Source organism: Malaya genurostris, chromosome 3, assembly GCF_030247185.1.
Source record: "Malaya genurostris strain Urasoe2022 chromosome 3, Malgen_1.1, whole genome shotgun sequence".
In the NCBI taxonomy this organism is placed as follows: Eukaryota; Metazoa; Arthropoda; class Insecta; order Diptera; family Culicidae; genus Malaya; species Malaya genurostris.
Window position 1 is genome coordinate 23,254,296 of NC_080572.1, and position 21,497 is coordinate 23,275,792.

Below are 21,497 nucleotides of genomic sequence, written 5' to 3' on the forward strand. Positions count from 1 at the left end.
GTGCCAGGTCGTGTCGTCGGTGAAACCGTTCTCTGAAATGTATACAAATGTAAGTTCCCTGTACAAACATAATTCATAACCTACCTATCCCATGAAAACACTCATTATTCGCACAATTCGAACAATTCCAATAGTGCAAATAGTTTAAATTCGTCAACTGCTTCGAAAGTTATTACTTCCTCGAACGACGTTTTCCTTTTTAATGTTGTAACAAAATGAAATCTTAGCAATAGTTGTGTTAAGCTTCACAAAATAAATCATGTAGTACAATATGTTTGATTCAATGAAAATATTCTAGAATCAATAATCTCTGGCATTTGATTAAAGGAAGAAAAAAATTATCAATATCCATGACTTTGAAGCTATTTGAGTTAAGCTCACTAAAATTTTGGAAAATATATTTTTCTCTTATTTAAGTAAAAAACACTCAAATGTTGACAACTTCGTCCCCTAACTCAAAAATGAGTAGATAGGTGGTAACCAGACCCTGTCAGCTTGGAGCGAAATCAATCTTCAGTTCAGCAACGCCATCGCACGGCATCACATTCAACATATCATGTCAATTGTATGGGTGCGCAGTGCTGCTATTTTTTCGCGCACGAATTTCACATTTCTCTCCCCATACTTCTATGTACGAGATTCGATGAGGACTCGCCTGAGGGCGTCATGCTCACAACAAAGGATGTTGCCAATGATTTGTTCGGGGAATGTGAGAGCTGGATATCTTGTTAATATGATGTCTTTGTGGTAACTCAAGTTTAGACAAAGATAAACTCAAGATGGAGTACTCTGCGATTTCTTATGTATCATTTGAATAGGACCCCTCGATGAGCTCGGTTCACTGTCAGTTTCAGTATTTTGAAGCAAAACAACAAGCGTCTGATCGCTAGATGCGTCGTAGCTATGACAATGATTGTTTATGTTTGGAAAAATATCAAATTACAGTATGAACGATATTGAATAATTTTGCCTTATATCCAATGATTCTTGCAATAAGAAAGTAAAAACTACTTAGAACCATTGTGTAGAATTTATTTAGTTTGTTATTGCCTCATCCCATGAAGCATTAAAGTCATTTGTGGCAAGAAATCATTATGTGCTGAATGTAAACATATGTTTGATTCCTTCTTAACATGTATTGTTTCCATGGCATTTTGTCGGAACTAGTCGACGCTTATTAACGGAGGGTCAATAAAATTACATTATTACTGAACCAACTGGTTCACGATTACTGACCCAACATTTTTCAATGAACCGTATGGTACATTGTAATCTTGAGTTTATCTTTGGTTTAGAGTACGTGCACTTTTTATAGCGGACCTTACACGATCATTAAAAGTGGCATTACTAAGTAATGACACTTCTGCTCAAACGCTCGTCATTACTGCATTACTGTACATCTTTACTTTCTAGCATTACACGTTCATTATTAATGATGAGTATTTGTAACTACTCCAGCAATAGCAATAGCAATATTTTTATTTTCGTTTAGCTGAAAATAAATTTGATTTGCCATTGAAACGTTAAGGTTAATGAAATATTAACAATTTAAATCTACACTTTGTCATTTTTTCGCGTATAGTTCTAAAGATATTCAGCACTTCCACAAAAAAAAAGAAGAAGAAATAATGTTGGTAATGATGGAAAATCCGGAATTCCATCATTACTCGTGTCATTACTGAACTCGTAGACCTTACACGATCATTAAAAGTGCCATTACTTTTTAGTAATGACAATTTTAATGATCGTGTAAAGGTCGCTTATGAATTTGAGTGGTGTGCAACTCAATTATGAGTTGTGTTCAATGAAGGTGCATAACAATAATGTACACGGAAAATAAAAACTACCTATTATTTGATTTCTTTTTACTTAATTTTGAGTTCTTCCTTTCATTCGCTCCTTCAATTGTTGTCAAAATACAAAGAGCAAAACCACCCAACAGCGAGAGTATCGTTCAATAAGCTAAAATTAAGTAAACCGTATTAACTTGAAATTGAGTCAATATGACTCAACTATAGAGTAAATATAACTCATCTTTTGCACGTGTCTTACGAAAACTACGTAGAGCCACTTTACCTAAAATTAGGTTATTGAACGAAACCCCCAAATCGGGTGGAATGTACTTAAAATTAGGTTGATTTGCGGTTCCGTGTAGTAATTCTCGGTTAATTTTTAAAAAGGGCGTATAAGCAAGTGACAGTTTCTCTTTGTGTACTTTCTCTTCTATTAATTACCAAGCGGTTTCCACGTTTATCACTCAACTCTTCGAATGAAATGATACCCGAAACTTTAGACTTTCAAACAGAATAGTGAAATCAAAGAAAATTTTTTAATCACATCACAATAATCGAAAGAAAGAGTTATTAGCGGCCCTTACACGATCATTAAAAGTGTCATTACTAAAAAGTAATGGCACTTTTAATGGTCGTGTAAGGTCTACGAGTTCAGTAATGACACGAGTAATGATGGAATTCCGGATTTTCCATCATTACCAACATTATTTCTTCTTCGTATTTTTTGTGGAAGTGCTGAATATCTTTAGAACTATACGCGAAAAAATGACAAAGTGTAGATTTAAATTGTTAATATTTTATTAACCTTAACGTTTCAATGGCAAATCAAATTTATTTTCAGCTAAACGAAAATAAAAATATTGCTATTGCTATTGCTGGAGTAGTTACAAATACTCATCATTAATAATGAACGTGTAATGCTAAAAGTAATGATGTACAGTAATGCCGACGACGTAATGCAGTAATGACGAGCGTTTGAGCAGAAGTGTCATTACTTAGTAATGACACTTTTAATGAACGTGTAAGGGCCGCTTTTAAAGAGAAACTGTCACTTGCTTATACGCCCTTTTGAAAAATTACCCGAGAAATAACAGTTACCCGCTTGTGATGAATTCTGGCAACCGTCAGAAGGCTGGCTACATTCCGGCAGCTGTCAAAATTGTCCAGGCGAAATTGCGTCATTATCTCGCCGTACGTGTCTTGTTTATTTCTCTCCTCCTTCTTTTTTATTTTTTTTATTCGACTTCATTTGATATTCGTCAATCCCGCATGTACATACAAGAAACGAATCTTGAGACGAGGTAAATAAGATTAAATTATGGATATGTTTGGTAGTGAGAAAGCAATGTTATTGACACTAACATTTTTCATAATTAGTATACATGAAGGGCAATAACTTATTGCCTTTCATATGTACTTTTTATTGAAAAAATAGATCCAAGACGCTAAAAATGTAGAACCGATTCAAAACGGTTCTGCCAATCTCGTATGGCAAGAATCCGACAGAAAAAGAACCTTTAATAACCGCTAGGCGAGATTCTCTGCCGGAAACGGTTGTTGCATTGTTGCCTGACTTTTGTCGGAATTCTGGCAGAATACCGGCAAAAATATCTGGCAGACATAGCTAGCAGTCTGGGGGAAAATCTGCACGCCGCGCGCAAGTGGGGCAGATGTTATTGGTTTGCTATTGTCACCACGTTGGATTGCTATTATCACCACGTTTCGCCTCGTTTCCGTGACCATTAGCAATCAGTGCATCTCCATCACAGCAATCGTTTCCTACGTTTGACATCTGCATTATTATTATCATTATTGGACATAGTCGAGACAAGAAGGTTTTCATGTTGGACTGGCCATATTGAAGATTACAGGAATTCAGAAATCACCGGCCCCCTGTCACGACGCAATCTTGATGAGATCAAAATTGAAACTTCAATATCAGCTGATTGCAACGTAAACAAACAAACAGTAATACATTTGTTTTACGAGTTTACCTGGTTTAGTGCAAGAAAATTAGTGAATTTTGGGTCGACTCTCTCACAATAACTTGTCGGTTATTGTGAGTGGAGATAATTTTCACAATTTGAGAATTGCGATGAGTATCAAAACATCGCCGTTGTTGGGGCTCGAAACGCGAGGGGCTCGACGTAATCGGTATACTTTCAAATAACTGGCAGTTCTGTCAACTTTTTTTTTTTCCAAAAATCTGTATTGGACGGAAAAATCTATCTGTACAATATCTTTCTCGAAAAATCAAACATCGATTTGGTGCGGAAACTGATTTTGCGACCAAAAAAAAAGGTCGCTCGACCTGGTTTACCCCTATGGAATTCAACACAAAATCTGAAAATCGGTATTTATCTGTATGAAAATTGAAATATCGGTATTTTGAGAGAGCATCCCGAATAAAAAATATTGTAGAAAAACAATACGATTTGCTGTTACAACACCTGCCAAAATTTTGCTTTGACCATTGAGAAATATTTTAATGTATTGTTACACACTATTCAATAAATTGTGAATATGCTTTTACATTAGAATGTATAGGTTGTTAAGTCTCGTAACAATTCAAATCATAAAATTTTCTCATACATGTTTTCTTGGAAAACCATCAAATGTACAGTTTGCATATTGTTTGAAACACCACGTGTACAATAAGTTCAATTGTAGAATCGTAGAAACAATATATTGAATCGTTGGAAATGAAAAAAAATCTTGTCAAGATACAATGAAATGTATTGTATCCCATATATCTAATTGTGAATCAATTGTTCATGCTGTAAAATCAATGGTTGATTTTTTTACGGGATATCTGTATTCCTGTATCGAGTCCAAAAATCGGTATAAATACCGAGAAATCGGTAAAGATGGCAGCGCTGATCAGATGGGTGGAAATCAGAGATGCCATTTATACAGATTTATCTGTATTATACAGATTTTTACATGCTCATACAGATTTAATACAGAGTACAGATTTCATACAGATTTTCTCAATTTAATACAGATTTATACAGATCTCACAAAAAGTAGGAAATAAAAAATTAAACTTTTGTCTGAACTATTGTTTGATTCCAGGGACGAGATAAAAGTCTAACAATCAACGGACAAATCACAAATTATATGGAAATCTGTTGTGAAATCCATATAAATTATAATTTGAAACCAATTTTAACTGATATTCAAGGAAGTAATGGCATCATGAAATTTTACTGTCAAACTGAGAGTTGCATGACCCGACTTGACGTTGAATATTGGGCTTTGAAATTCCATGTTAAATTATGCAGTCAACAATTTCAAACTAGATAAATATATGGATTTACAATTCATTTGTTGTGGATAAAATATATATTCTTGTAAGCGCGGCAATGACTGATTGAATCTACCATCCTACAACCACAATTTATTGGAATAACATCTTTTGGCATCATTTTGTTGTAAGAATTTCATTTTATTAGTGAATACAGATTAGTACAAATTTTTTATACAAAGCAATACAGATTTTCTATGAAAATATCTGGCATCTCTGATCGGAATCGACGAAAGAAGAGAATGCGGAAATTGATAGTGCTGCTCAACGTTGCCAGGTATAGGGTAACAGAGGTATTTTGGCCCGCTTTAGGATCGATTTTATTTTGGCCCCCTTTGTAAAAATATCCACCAAATGTTTTAATATCTTTGAAAAATCCTTCCGCAATAGGTAATTTAATGTGATTAGCTTCAAACTGATGCATCATGGGTTACCTAAGATCGATTGAATCCATATAGTTTGTTAGGTGGGCCAAAATATATGAAGTGGCCAAAATACCTCTGTTACCCTACCGATTTATCGGTATTTGTACAGATATTTGACCTCTATACCGCAATACAGATATGTACTCCCAAAACACCGATAATTCACGGATCGTACAGATAAATACCGATTTTCGTTGATAGCATGGATAGGAGGAAAGGTTATTACGAGACCTTTTTTTTGCTCTCCAAAATGAGCTTTGCTGACATTTCCGTGAAATTATGTTGACTAGATTCTGATACCGATTTTTGGAAAAATGACCTGGCAACGCTGACGCTGCTGTCAAATTGCGTGTTGGGGAAATAACTTGTTCTGCATCGCTGCCTTTGCTGCCAAAGCGCTGGTGTCGCATTTTTGTGATCGCGAATGTGTTTAGTATCGGGTTGTCTTAAGAATTTTCGCACCAGTCCATTAATTTTTAGTTCTGATTTTTCTCAGTTTTTAATTTATTAGGGATAGCAATATTGGCCGACGATTTGTCCCCGTTCAGGTTAGTTGAGCTTTGTAACAATTTAGGATGTTGAAAATCGATTCCTGGTATGATGACTCCTATCATCCATTTTCGAAAAACGGGAGACATTTTCCTATGCTCTGCTGTTTGGCAAATTAATTCGTGTGCGATTTAGTGTTGAAACATCTTGAGGACAAATAACGTATATCCGAAAAATACAAGAAAGCTGTTCTGTGTGTGTAGTTGCACATATTGGAGTGATAATTTTAATATTAGTTTTCGAGCAGAAAGTGGGCACCTAAATTGGTTCCTTTCTGATCGCAGCTGACAAAGGCAAATTGGAACAGTTGATTTCAACGAATTGAGTGAATGCGAAGGGATTTGAAATTTAATTTTTTACTTAATCCAGCAGGATTGAATCGGAGACTAAAATCTAAATAGTTCGCAGTGCGGCAGACAAAATGGATAAGCAGAGCGGTAGTGGTCACTGGATGAAACGTCCCGAAACGAGCTTCGTACCATTGCGGACACCTAAAGGTAAGATTGGGTTTACTTCTATTTGCAAGATGGTACCCGAGATTTCTTTTTTCGTTTACAAGTCACCTAAAATAGGTTATATCTACAAAAATGGAGTTGAGCAAGAAAGAGATAACACAATAACTGTGACAACTATAGATTGAGTGCATAGAAAGAAAAATTAATGGTCAGGAAATAAAAAAACAGGTTCTTCTATATTCCTGTGTTTTCTAAGAACCGAATATTACTATTTCTCGATGATTGATAAACGTTTATCCACTGGTAGACTTAGGATTCTCTTGACATTTAAAAATTGTTTTGCTTTCTGATTTGCAGCATAATGCGCAAATACCAACTCGGAAGGTGATGACGTGAATCGCCAGTGTTTGCATCGAAAGTAACATCTATGCAATTCGCCGTTTGATCTATTCAACATTACATTACAACATTACTGATGAAACTAGTTGTGTGTATGGTAGGCTTTCATTATGCGTTACTCTGCACTAATAAAAAAACAGATACGGAAGAGTAATAAAATGTTTTTTTTATTTACATTACTGGGTCTGTTGAATCATGTGAGTGTCATAAAATTAATGTGATTTTTTTTTTATTTAATAACATATTTTAAGGCACATTGCGTTAAGCTATAAGATGCCGAGGGCATATGTTTAAACTACTTAAACTAGATTTTTTTTTTATTTTCACACCATATGAGCTTTGGGAGATCTAGTCTTCAGCGGGTGGTCGGCAGTGGCTGGCTGGATCTTGTACGCTGGAGTAAACTGGCACGACGTTGGTACGCATCACTGTTGGTCGCATCTTTTCGTTCGTGTGGGTCCGCGGAAAACACCCCCGACTACGGGGAGCCGGCTGATGGCCCGCATAATCATCGACTTGAGCGGCTCTCCGTGGTGGTGAATTTTGTGGAAGAGAAGAAAAGAAACAGAGAGAAGTTTATGTTGTTGAAAAAGGTGGTAAGGGAGCGAAACTACTTAGGTCAGCGATAAGATCTAATTAGTTGACATCGAGATGGTGAAGAGACGGGGACGGGGGAGCAAAAATTAGTGACAGCAGAAAGATCTTGTTAGTTTTTCGATGAAGATGGTGGACAGACGACAGTTGGGGAGGTTCGAGCGGATGTTAGGGTCGAGGTTGAAGGAGGATGTTGTGAAACCCTTCAGCAGATCAGACTTGTAAGTTAATATTCTTTATGAACTGATATAAGAGCAGCATATAGGGAAGGTCTCGATGGGCCAACACGTCTCGTACTGGGACCATGGGTGATATACCTCGGGCCCGAAGGGAGTCAATTAGCTGTGATCTGGCGCCACAATACTCGGTACATACCCAGACAACATGTTCAATGTCGTGATAACCCTTACCGCAAGTGCAGAGACCGCTCTCCACGAGGCCGATACGCCTGAGGTGCGTATCCAAGGTGTTATGATTAGACATGAGCCGGGACATCACACGAATGAAATCCCGACCCACATTCATCCCTCTGAACCAAGGTTTCGTCGATACCTTTGGGATAATGGAGTGTAACCATTGTCCCAGTTCCCCATTACTCCATGAAGTTTGCCAACTTTCGAGCGTCCTTTGACGAGATACACTGAAAAATTCGTTGAAGCAAATTGGTCTTTCATAAATTTCACCTTCTAATGCGCCCACCTTAGCCAACGCGTCTGCCTCTTCATTGCCTGGAATGGAACAATGTGAAGGGACCCAGACTAAGGATATTAAATAAGACCGACCAGATAAAGTTCTCAAGTGTTCCCGTATTTTCCCCAGGAAATATGGGGGATACTTTCCTGGCTTCATTGCCCGGAGAGCTTCTATTGAGCTTAGACTGTCCGTGACAATGAAGTAATGGTCTTTGGGCAAGGTTTCAATGATCTCGAGGGTGTACTGAATAGCAGCTAATTCTGCGACGTAAACTGAAGCCGGATCACTGAGTTTGTAAGAAGCGGTGATGTTTTGATTGAAGATGCCGAAGCCTGTGGACCTGTTGATGTTTGATCCGTCAGTGTAAAACACCTTTTCACAGTTGACTGTTCTAAATTTATTATAAAAAATATTTGGGGCCACTTGAGGGCGCACGTGATCCGGAATTCCACGAATTTCTTCTCTCATGGATGTGTCGAAAAACACAGTAGAATCAGAAGTATCCAAGAAATGAGCACGGTTGGAAACAAACGAAGAAGGATTAATATTCTGAGTCATGTAATCAAAATACAAGGACATAAAACGGGTCTGAGAATTGAGTTCGACAAGCCTTTCGAAGTTTTCAATCACCATCGGATTCAAGATATCGCATCGGATTAGCAATCGATATGAGAGATCCCAGAATCGATTTTTCAACGGTAAGACGCCCGCGAGCACTTCGAGACTCATCGTGTGAGTCGACTGCATGCAACCTAAGGCAATACGCAAACAACGATACTGTATTCTTTCCAGCTTAATGAAATGCGTATTCGCGGCGGAGCGAAAACAGAAACACCCATATTCCATTACGGAAAATATCGTTGTTTGGTACAGCCTAATCAGGTCTCCGGGGTGGGCACCCCACCAAGTTCCGGTTATTGTACGAAGAAAATTGATTCTCTGCTGGCATTTTTGTTTCAGATACCTAATGTGACATCCCCTGGTGCCTTTGGAGTCGAACCAGACCCCGAGATATTTAAATGTGAAGACCTGAGCTATGTTTTCACCCCCTAGTTGAAGCTGTAGTTGTGCTAGTTCTCGCTTCCTTGAAAATACAACCAGCTCAGTTTTCTCCGTAGAGAACTCGATACCCATTTGAAGAGCCCATGTTGACAAGTTATCGAGGGTATCTTGTAATGGTCCTTGGAGATCGGCAGCTTTGGGTCCTATAATAGACACAACGCTGTCGTCGGCAAGTTGTCTTAGCGTGCAAGATGTATTGATACATTCATCAATGTTGTTTACGTAAAAATTGTATAAAAGGGGGCTTAAGCATGAGCCCTGAGGAAGACCCATGTAACTGAATCGTATTGTCGACAAATCACCATGCGCGAAATACATGTATTTCTCGGACAATAGATTATACAAAAAGTTATTCAAAATTGGTGAAAGACCATGCTGATGCAACTTCTCAGATAGGATGTTTATTGAAACTGAGTCAAAAGCCCCCTTGATGTCTAAGAAAACTGATGCCATTTGTTCTTTACGAGCAAATGTCATTTGAATTTCTGTTGAGAGCAACGCAAGACAATCGTTCGTTCCTTTGCCCCTGCGGAAACCAAATTGTGTATCTGAAAGTAAGCCATTAGTCTCGACCCAATTGTCTAGACGAAACAGAATCATTTTTTCGAACAGTTTCCGGATACAAGAAAGCATAGCAATCGGCCGATACGAATTGTGATCGGAGGCTGGTTTTCCTGGTTTTTGAATGGCGATAACTCTTACTTGTCTCCAGTCATGTGGGACAATATTATCCTCAAGAAGCCTGTTGAATAAATTCAATAAGCGTCTTTTAGCAGAGTCAGGCAAATTTTTCAACAAGTTGAATTTGATTTTGTCTAACCCCGGAGCTTTATTGTTACACGACAAGAGCGCAAGTGAGAACTCTACCATCGAAAAAGGTGTTTCGTTTCTGTTTGATGAGGCGACGCGCATGATCGTCTGTTCCGGAACAGAGTCAGGACATACTTTTTTAGCGAAATCGAATATCCAGCGGTTAGAATATTCCTCGCTTTCGTTCATGGTGTTTTTGTTGCGCATTCGTCGGGCTGTGTTCCAAAGAGTGCTCATCGATGTTTCTTTTGTTAATCCGTCAACAAACCGTAACCTAGTTTTTTTTGCTTTAACTAAGTTCTTCATTTGCTTTTCTAGCGCCGCGTAATTGCGATAATTATCAGGTGTTCCATATTTTCTGAACTTTTTGAATGCAAAAGATCTTTCCGCGTTCAATGATGAGCACTCTTTGTCCCACCACGGATTGAAAGAACGGATGTTAGTTTTCGCACCGGGTACACGTTTCGTCTGAGCTTGAATCGCGGAGTCGAGAATCAAGCCAGCCAAAAATGTGTACTCTTCCTTCGGAGGAATCCAGCCGTAGTGATGTCGAGCAAAGGGATAAATCCAGCGCACTTGGTCTTGCTGGTGGTGCAGGAATCCGTGTCATTTCTCCCGTATTAAGAATTGCCATATTGAAGTTATCGCAAAGATCATAGATCACGGTTGATCTATTGTCATCATGAAGACAACCCCAACCCGTACCATGTGAGTTGAAGTCACCTAAAACTAACGTTGGTGTGGGAAGGAGCTCAATGATATCGCTTAGCCGCCGATGCCCAATCGAGGCCCTTGGAGGAATGTAGATGGAAGCAATGCAAAGGTCTTTGCCTTTAATTCTGACCTGACATGCGACAACTTCAATACCTGGTATCGATGGGAGGTTAATTCGGAAGAAGGAATAGCACTTTTTGATCCCCAAAAGTACTCCTCCGTAGGGATCATCTCGATCCAGGCGAATTATGTTAAAATCGTGGAAGTTGGGGGTTACATTTGAGGTCAGCCAGGTTTCACACAAAGCAAATGCGTCGCATTTCAAACTATTTAAGAGAACTTTGAAGGAATCAATTTTCGGGAGGATACTTCTGCTATTCCACTGTAGTACAGTGATTGCATCCTTAACCTCGTTCGATGTATTAGCCATCAAAGGATACAATCTCTGAAAGAAGGGGCCATTTTGCAGTCAACTGCTTCAAAAATGTTTTAATTGTTGGCATAAATGTCATCAACAGACTCTTGAGAGGATCAGTGACGTTGAAGGTTCTAAGAATCCAGTCCACAATGTTAGAGAATTTCAGTCTTCCAGCACTTGATTGATTCTCAGTTTGTATTTTAGGGGTACTCGGGGTTTTTGGTGTATTGGGAAGTGCAGGAAACTCTTGGTCTGATGCTAAGTTCGCTAGACCAGGAGCCTTTTGCTTCGGTTTTTGGGAAGCACTTCGACTATTTGTAATTTTTTTGGTCCCCGCAATGGATATCCTTGGGCCTTTACAAGGCAGTTTAGGAGATGAGATCGTCCTTCTTTTCCTAGAACCGCTAGGCATAGTAAAGGATGATCCCTCTTGAGGGTCATCGGAATCATTCTCGTCGGTAGGCAAACTATCAAAGAGATTCATCGATTCGACAGGTGGCATGGTGTTCTTCAGCATCTCTGCGAAAGTTCGTTTAGAACGTTCTTTCAGAGATTGCTTCAATTTTTCTTCGCGCAGTTTGTACGCGGGACATGAATTCAATTCATGTGGGTTTTCCCCACAGTAAAGACACTTTGAAGCTTTTTTGCCACATGATTCGTCTGCATGTTCCCCTCCACATTTAATGCATCTTTGCTTATTGCCGCAGTAGGTGGCTATGTGATCCAGCTGCTTGCAATTGGTACAATTCATTACCCGCGGGACAAATAAGCGTACAGGTAAGCGAACCTTGCCCAGAAGGACGTAATTGGGAAGAGCAGATCCAGCGAAAGTTACCCGAAATGAGTCTGATGAAGAATAAGTTTTTGTCTTATCTTCTGCAATTTTTACTGAACTCAATTGCTTGCAGTCCAGTATTTTAACATTCTGAAGAGCAGGATCTCTGAAACAGCCAACCCCACTCTTCAGAAGGCATTCGCAGGTCAAACTCGCCTCACTAATCACGCCGTCAATCTCCACTTCCCGAGCTGGTATGTAAACGCGGTAATTACTCGTAAAGGCATCATGGCGAACGATCTGATTTGTCTGCTCGAGGGTTTTCACGACAACTTTCAACTTTTTCGCTCGAACTTTTGCTATCTGGATAACGTCCGAGCAGTACTTAGCCAGCTCACTTGATATTTGCATCAAATTGAGTGATTGTTCTTTTTTGGACCGGAAGTATACCACATAGGGCCCCGTAGAACCGGTTGGCCACACGCGTGTGCGAGAGGGGTTATCAGGGGAAGATAAATTATCCAGGAGTTCTATGCCATCCATTTTTATGGAGAGATTATCATTTGAGGGAGGACGCCCTCCGCCCTCGTTCATAGTAAAGTAAACACACGCTTTATTGAGATATGTTGAGATAAACGAATGATAAAAACAAAACACTAGGATTATACTTAGCTAGACACCACTAATCCAGTTCAAGGTCAGCAAGATGATTGTCTCTGCTGCTAGTGTGCGGAACCTTCGCACGGGAACAATCACTAGCACTGCAAACAAAGAGCTAACCCTCTTGGATACACAATAGAATAACGGCAGTTTTTGATGATAGGCACCGTCTGATCACTATTATACTAGTCTGGTAAACTATCGAATGTGTGAGAAAAAAACCTTTATGCCCCGTTTACACTTCTGCTGGCTGCCAGCATGCTGGTGTCAGTGTACTGCCCTCTTAGGAAAAAAACGTTAAACGGTGGTCCTTCGTTGGTCTAATACTTTGGATCATTGGACCACAGTTGAACGTTTTCAGCTTAATTGTCATGACAAAGTGAAATCGAATAGAATTATTCGTAAAATGAAACAAAAATTCTAGCGAACTGAACGGTTAGAAAAGAGTCAGTGTACTGTATTTATAAATTGTCCGTCTATTATAAGCAATACTCCCGTTTTCCCCGTACCTTCTAATTCAGCATGGACCAAAACGGAGACACAATGCAACAGCATACTTTCCGTCGATGGTACATCATTTCGCAGTCTGTTCAGTTCGAAATTGAATTAAACTGGTGACAATTGATTTTGTGCTTCGCATGAACATCAGCAGAAGATTTACATTATGGCTTTCGTGGTGTAAAAATTGTTTCCCGTTTTCAAATTTGAGCTCGTGTTATTTGCGACGATGCAATAGTTACAATAGTTGTAACTATCGGATTTTCTAAACCATAATGTTTAGTTTATCTTTTTTGCTAAAATGAGCAAGTAGTACTATGAATATAAAAAACTAACGTAGGTATTTCTATAAACAGGATTTTTTTGCAGAAATTTGAAATTAGTTGTTAGCACCTTAATATGTTCACGTTTCGTCTTTGACTCGTCAGTGTATAGCAGTTCAAATTGAACTGATTAATGCAAAACTCGGCAGTTGAATTTGAACCGCTAAACAGACGTGAAGTTTCTGCTACTTGCAGAACACCTTTTTGTTTTGGATCGAAGTGCAATGTCTAGACTGTTGTGCTGAACGAAAACGTGGTTTCGACTTTTTCTGACCGATGCAGGCTTGGTCATTCAGGGGTTAGACAAATTGCGTGCTAGGGCACATAACCGTTTTTAATATATTTTCGTTTCGTGTTTGACTCATTAGTGCCTAGCAGTTAAAATTGAACTGCTTAATGCAAAACTCGGCAGTTCAATTTGAATTAAAGTATGAATTTTTAAGCCGTCTAGAACAGCACACATATCTTCTTACTAAATGAGCTGTTTTGATACTTTGTTTAGGGTTTGTGTGACCAACTAGGAATCTGTCCGGGAGATTTTCGATTAATATAGTCTAAGTAGGTCTCGGATCCTTCGAATGATCAAGTCTGAATTCTTTTTGGTTGATACGTCTTGGTTGTCTTAGATATTTCTAAGTTGAATTAGTTAGAGCTGATTTAGGTGTTTAGTATGATACCACCTGTAAGGTAGAAGAACAGAACAAGACAAGCTCAAAATTTGTTCTGGAACTGATAGGATAGAGTATCTACAAAAACATAACGACCACTAAACTAGAACGATAGTTTTTCTTAAGAATCGTTTCATTCAAAAATTATTCAATATATATTCAAGTAAGTTAACTATCGTCTTCCTTTATTATTACCATAGCATCTCAGTTAAGGACTAATTAAAATAACTCCATAATTATTTCTCGGTAACTGGCTGCCTAGAGATTGAGGAAGAAATTATACACCTACATTTGGTTACAATTTATTAATGCATTTCGGTTATTTCAAATCACACACCTCTTATACCTTATGATCAAAAAAGAACCGGAATTTTCATTCTAAAATTCCCGCGCTTGTCCAATCGGTAAACTTTTATTCTCTCAACGTTGGCAACACTTTTATACATATTCGGTCAAATTTTGACGCATATCGTACGATTAGTTTTTGTTTGGCGTCTATACAAAGAAGTTGAAAAATTTTCGTGTGGCGATTTTTATAATGGATGAAAATTGGGTTGGGAATCGATCTCAGGTGGACTGCGGAACCAGAAGTGGCAGTCATTTAATCTTTGAATTTTTTCAAAGGCTGAATAAAAGCTTGTTGAAATCGGTTCAGCTTTCTCCGAGAAAATTGAGCGATATGAAAAATGGGTTTTGGTTTTCACGTCACTTATACCGTTATATCTCCGGAACCAGAAGTGGTAGCCATTTAATATTTGAACGTGATTTATGACCCAATACTAGCTTTCAAACGCCTAAGCTTGTTGAAATCGGTTCAGCCATCTCGGAAAAGTTGAGAAGAAAAAATAATATTTGTAAGTTGCACACACACTTAGACGTTTTCCGATTTCGTCGAGGTGAGTCGAATGGTAAATAACACTAGGGTCTACGGCCCTCGATTCAAAAGTCGGGGTTTCCAGAAATTCTGTTACCTTTCTATAGAGAAAAATAAAACGGCATTAGAACAAAATTGCCCACCCTTTCTTCTGGCCCACTGTATGTATCAATTAGGCATTTAACATAATTATAGTTCTTAGATAAAAATGATTATCATTATGCCAAATTTGAATTAGGCTCCGGTAGAACGATTTCCTTAAAATTGCGTTATTGGTATTTAAATTAGTATAGTTTCATTTAACCCCGGTTTTAACCTATAAAATTATTCTCCAAGGGGCTAAATGTTTGATACATGTCATTTATGTTACTATTTATAAACGAAGTCATTGTTGTAGCCTCTTTTGCTGGGTATAATCGATGCCCTTTTTCTTGGAGGAGAAGCACTATCATTTGTAAAAGGAGTCTCATTGTTCTTAGGTATAGGTGACTTTGTGTGATAGTGCAATAGTGAACGGTTTGCTGACAATATTGACTGTCGAACATACAGCAGTTACCTTACCAATATCATTATGAATTTATATGTTTCTGTTTTGTTTTAGGCCTATCTGTGGATGCTCCCGTGTTCATCCCAAAACAGCAGCAACCTCAGCCGACACAATACAATCCACCACACCACAACCCCCAGCACCGTTACAGAAGTGATAACGGTAGTGGAGGAGGAGGAGGAGGAGGAGGAGGAGGAGGAGGTGGTGGTGGAACTTATAATAATATGATACCGAACACTTCGCATTATCAGCAGCAACACGATGTAGGCAATGGGGCGTTGCTGAATGGAACGGACTCTATTGGTAAATCGAATCTCTCGGATCGAATGAAAAATCTGCAGCTTAACAATGCGGCGGTGCCTCAACAGCAATCGCACGTGGGGCACAATAGTTATGGTGATAACAAAGACGTAAGTAATATTTCTTCCGTTGTACTTATAGAACAGATGCGAATTTGTAATAGTGCCATAGTGCGAAGAAATGAAGCTAACAATTTTTCCTCGGGATGCGGAAAACTGTAATCATGTTTGAAAGTTTTGGTTGTGGATGAGTTAAAAACATCATGGGCTTTGAAGAAAACAATACACAATTCGTATTAAAATTATGAAACGCAGCGATCTTCAAAGTTTTTGTTTGTTGATGGGTCGAGCGTTGGGTACTATGTCGTTGTTCATATTAAGCTCTAATGGTGAATGAGAGTGTGGAAACGATTACACAATGTAAATAGCTGTGACCACAATACTGTTGTATCGTGATTGTTTTGGGAAGAAAACATATAATTATTTTGATTATGGAAAGTTATTGTTCTTTTTCGTTTAAATTCGTCTTGATATTTGCTTTAAAAATTTCGTTAACATTGCCGACAAGAGAGTCGGGTTAGAGCTGTATACAACACTACGCGTCACACATTTTTATATACAACCGAAACTATTAGTTTATTTCATCTACACTATGCTAGTAAATCAACTGCTATCGTACAAAAAATCACTAATCCTGTATCAACGTATATTACTATTTGCATTCTATTGTACATCATCTCTGCGAATGACCCTAAATTGCACGGATCGTTACTAAACGTATCTGCACAAAACTCAATACAAATGTATCCGAAACATTAAATGAAATACTCCACTCGATGGAATCACGTCGCCTTCTCCTCAAACTGCGTCACCCGTATTATGCGATTCAGATACGCAATTCCACACACTACAACCACCACCAGCATCATCCAAACCAGCATTATCCTCAACATTCGCAGCAGCAACGTCTTCAGCAGCAACACCATCAGCAACACCACCAGCAACATCATCAGCAACCGCAACAACAACAGATGTCAATGCATCAGAACGCAGGTGGTCACTATCCGTTTACGGTTGCTGGCATGGGATACTCTTCGACAGCGCTCAATAATCACCTGCACCATCCGATACTAGGGGGAATGGCCACAGTGACCGGTGCTGGCGGGCCTGGCATGATACCGCACGATAATCGTGGCAAAAATAGTTCCTCTGCGATAAGGTCCAGACTACAAAATGCCCAAAATTCTCAAGCACACCACCAGCAGCAGCATCACCATCAACAACAACATCATCATCAACAGCAACAACATCATCATCAGCAGCAGTTGTTATCACAGCATATGCGAGCTGGTCACAACGATTACGGGGTGGAAGGTGATTCTGAGCAGGTAGGGTAAAAGTAGACGCCATCAAAGACGCCTGAAATGCATGGTTACTGACTGGCAGCTTCAGGTCTTTCAGGGATTTAACCGAAGTTGTAGAGACTTGATGTAGAAGTCTCAGAACGATCGAATCCATTCTTATTTTTTTTCATTTTGTTGCGTACCTAACAAGGTTGATGCTTCTGTTTGTATTTGTTTAATTCTGCGATTTGGTTCCATCCCATATTCACGTTTTAATTTGGCACCCTTCATCCGAACTTGTATCATATGCAGTCCTAAATTTGCATGCCTTTCCCTGGTTTAACTAACTTATTTGTATCCGATTCTTTTTAATACCATTTTGAGAACCTAATGATTTTCGGTTGACTGTATTTCGAATGGTTCATTTGCGCATATGTTAATAGCAACAGCATTATTTTCAGATTTCGGAAAACGAGACACTAGCTCTAGAATACCTCACGGAAGTGATTGCTGAGCTGTATGACAATCCAGGCATGTTCGAAAATATTCAACGCAAATTGAAGGGCACTTTTGCCGAGTTCCGAAATAATCACTTTGTTCTGAGCAATGCCGTGGAGCTGATATTCGAGCAGGTGTGTATTAGGCTTATGGCTCCAGTAGTTATCTCATGTACAAAAACCATTAGTTAGAGTGAAATCTGCAGTCTCTATTCGATAGATTGACGTTAAGGGTAAGATGAAAATAGGTGCACTCGGTTCGAGTTTTCGCGTCGCTATAACTGTTAAACAAATTTCGAACTATTTTTGTACGGTATTGCTTGTGTGAGGCGTAGCAAATATATTGTATCCGATTTTATAACAATTCCTTGATTGAAAATCGAGTAATCGGCAAAATAATATGGCAAATCTAGTAATGAGATGATTATTAGTACAATAGCTACTCCTACACTCAAATGTTAATGTTACTTAAAAACAAAACAATTATTTTCCCAACCAGTCAATAAAGGAACAAAACTTCCGCTACATGGGTGCCCGTCTTTGTCACCTTTTGGACAGTCTCGATGGAAGACCCGAAAGCGTACTGCGCCAATTGCTGAGCATGAAGATGACTCACCAACAGACGGAACTGCAGGCTTTTATGCAGAACGAGCAGATCAAGGTGCGTGGAACTACTCTTTTTCTGGCTGAACTGTATATGCAATTGAGGAAACCGCAAGTAAGTATAATCTCTAGCTTTGACAACCAATTTGTGTTTTTGTAAACTTAAAACGATTTATTTTTTTAGGACAATAACAGTCAAATTGCTAGCAGAATAACAGGTGCCGCGAGAATTCTACTTAGTAAGGAAGGTCCCGAAAACATCAAGTGTGTTTGTCAATGTTTAAAGGTAGGTTTGATTTTATTAGAATATTGCTCCCTAATTTTGTACTACTTTACAGTTATGTGGATTTGAACTAGAGAGAGACTGTCACAATGAACTGATGGATATCCTAAATATTTTGGGAAATTCAGAAGGCTCAGTAGATTGCTCAACTGGGCGTTTCATACGATCGGTTCTAGAATTGCAGCAAAAATCTTGGGGACGTAATGAAGAAGTTGGTAGGTATACAAAAAATCTACGTTCGGTTTCCTATCGGTAAAATTGTTTTTTCTGTTCAGTACCCGTGGCTCTGCCGGCCATGTCCGAAGCAAACGGTGAAGAATTCACAGACAGTCCCGTGTTTTATGGTCCAGATGGGCAGGTTATGACTGAAGAGGAGAATGATTTCCTCGAAACGGCAGCACCAGTTGTATTTGAGGATTACGAGTATGTTTCAGTTGTTGATATAAAGAATCATTACATTATTCTAAATATCGATTTCAGTGATGACGGTGATCCTGATGATCTGGTAGACGATGACAACATGGACATTGAGATCAAGATGGCATTTAAGGACTTTGTAGCGAGTTCGAAAAACCGGCAGCCGTACTAGTTGTTAGTGATCGCGACTGTTAGCGTTCCGTTTTCCGCCGTCTCCCTTGGGCGGGAAGTTGATCCCCATTCCAGGCATTTCAAACCAGTGTTTACAAGCGAAAACGACAGTAGCAAAAAATCTTTATTCAGATCGATAGTATCGAACATCCTATTTTAAGATATCTAGGTTTAAGCCCAAAGTAATACAAAAGAAAGGAAACTATGATGCGAAAAGTAAAGCTAACGCAAGTCGAAACCGCTCGCTATATACACAGAAATTCAGTGTCGTCATCAACGAATGAATTAAACTATAAGCAAAATGCACAATTTGATGATTAACCAATTCGACAAAACAGCATGTGAAACTAGGTAGGAACTCTACTTAAATAGAGAACAAGGATTGAATCAGGAGCAAGCCACTTCCATCATAATTTGTCTTAGATTTCTTTATCAGTTAATACTTATTATAGAACTAAATCATTGTGGGTTTGTCATCGAATGAGCGAATTGTGAAATATAAATTATACAATAAACCATTGAATCATAAAGCTAATGCTATTTGTTTTGTCATCTGAATTATAACGGGTTGGACCAGGCCCGTGCGCAGGAATCATCCATGGGGGGGGTTTCAAGTGGGTGTCCAAAAGGCGAAAAGGCGCCTCATCCACTATATTGACAATGTAAAACGAAGTCTGACAGGCTCGTGCGTAGAAATCATTAAAGGGGGGGGGGGGGTGTCATCCACAATATTGAAACTGTAAAAAAATTCTGAAAACGTAGTATGAATTGTCAAGTTATTTGCACTTTAATATAATAAGTACTCCATTGTTCATGAAACTTAATTTAAAAAAAAAATCTTCATGGGGGGGGTTAAAACCCCCAAACCCCCCCCCCCCCTGCGCACGGGCCTGGGTTGAACATTTGTCATGCCGATGTTTTCTTAAACATCGTTTTTAGCAATACCATCTTCAAACTAAGCTTGAAAGTTAGGACAGATAGGGTACACATTGCGGAATTATGACAAATTTGTTCACAAACGTGCGTCTGAAAACAACAAAAAATCACTCTAGAAAGAAAACAAACAGTTGCAATGTTCACAATGACAAAAACAGTGATAAAAGCATAAGAGAAAAAGTAATAAATTATGTTTATCAACAAGAACGATGTGTTGAATTATTTTTAGTATATACTTACTCTTTCAGTCGTAGACCACGCGGGTCTCTGCTGTATACTGGAGTTCGCCGATTGCTGCGAAGGGCCCGCAGGTCGTCCTCAATTTGATCGATTCATCTTGCCCGGTTCGCGCCTTTTATACCGGTCGGATCATTATCGAGGATCATTTTAACCGAATTGTTCTCCGACATTCTAACAACATGCCCGGGCCACCGTAAACGTTGGCTGTTTGGACGATGGTTGGTCCTCCCAGCAACTGGTGCAGTTCATGGTTCATTCGCCTTTTTCACATACCGTCTTTCATCCGCATTCCGCCAAAGACCGCAACACCTTCCTTTTAAAAACACCCAGTGCACGTTGATCCTCCACAAGCATTGTCCAGGACTCGTGCCCGTAGAGAATAACCGATCTAATCAGCGTTATGTAGATAGTTAACTTTGTACGACGGCGTCTTGCGCAGTCCAAAGTATGCACGGTTTCCTGACAATATGCGTCTCTGAATTTCTGGTGTCATTATCTGCAGCCACCAGTGAGCCCAAGTACACGAACTCGTCGACCATTTCGATTTCATCACCGCCAATCAGAACTCGTAATGGGTGGCTGACAATATCTTCTCACGCGCCCCTGTCTTTCACGTACTACGAGCTACAAAATGCAAAATTTCGTATTCGATCGAAACAATTCGATTCGAACGAAATCATAATCGGAGTGATAGTCCCACGAATTCGATTGCAATCGGTGAATGTCGACGGCATAAGATTTGGGAGAGTACCTTGTAGGCGGCGTTCAGCAGAGTGATCGCGCGGTAATTGCAGCAATCCAGCGTTTTGTAGATGGGACACACGATTCCTTTAATCCATTCCTCCGGTAAAATCTCGTCCTCCCAGATCTTGGTAACGACCCAGTGCAGTGCTTTCACTAGTGCATTAACGCCGTGTTTTAGTAGCTCGCTTGGTAGTCAGCGGCCTTATTGTTTTTCAACCGGTTTACCTCCTCCTCCTTCTTGGAGGTGTGGGACTGGCAGTCTATCGTTCCCAAGTTCGTTACCGCGCCGCCACATCGCCATTTAGGTGCTCGTCGAAATACTGCCGCCACCTCTCGATCACCTCACAGTCGTTCGTGAGAAGATTCCCGTTGGTGTCATTGCACATATCGGCCTGTGGCA

The 21,497-nt window shown here is 39.3% G+C and overlaps 1 protein-coding gene across 4 annotated transcripts; it reads left to right on the top strand.

The window, feature by feature from the left end:
* The first annotated feature begins 5,890 nt into the window (after positions 1-5,890).
* LOC131435458 (polyadenylate-binding protein-interacting protein 1-like) lies at positions 5,891-20,320 on the top strand. Of its 4 annotated transcripts, none has more exons than XM_058603361.1 (10): positions 5,891-6,073; positions 6,444-6,571; positions 15,619-15,974; positions 16,754-17,251; positions 17,668-17,838; positions 18,203-18,421; positions 18,491-18,592; positions 18,645-18,804; positions 18,865-19,012; positions 19,070-20,320. In XM_058603361.1, exons 2-10 carry the CDS (start codon positions 6,496-6,498, stop codon positions 19,176-19,178), a joined length of 1,839 nt encoding a protein of 612 aa, XP_058459344.1. In that variant the 5' UTR covers positions 5,891-6,073; positions 6,444-6,495; the 3' UTR covers positions 19,179-20,320. The 4 variants fall into 4 exon arrangements, with proteins under 4 accessions (XP_058459344.1, XP_058459345.1, XP_058459347.1 ...); XM_058603362.1 differs by having other exon boundaries at positions 6,447-6,571; XM_058603364.1 differs by having other exon boundaries at positions 6,476-6,571.
* The last annotated feature ends 1,177 nt before the right edge of the window (positions 20,321-21,497 follow it).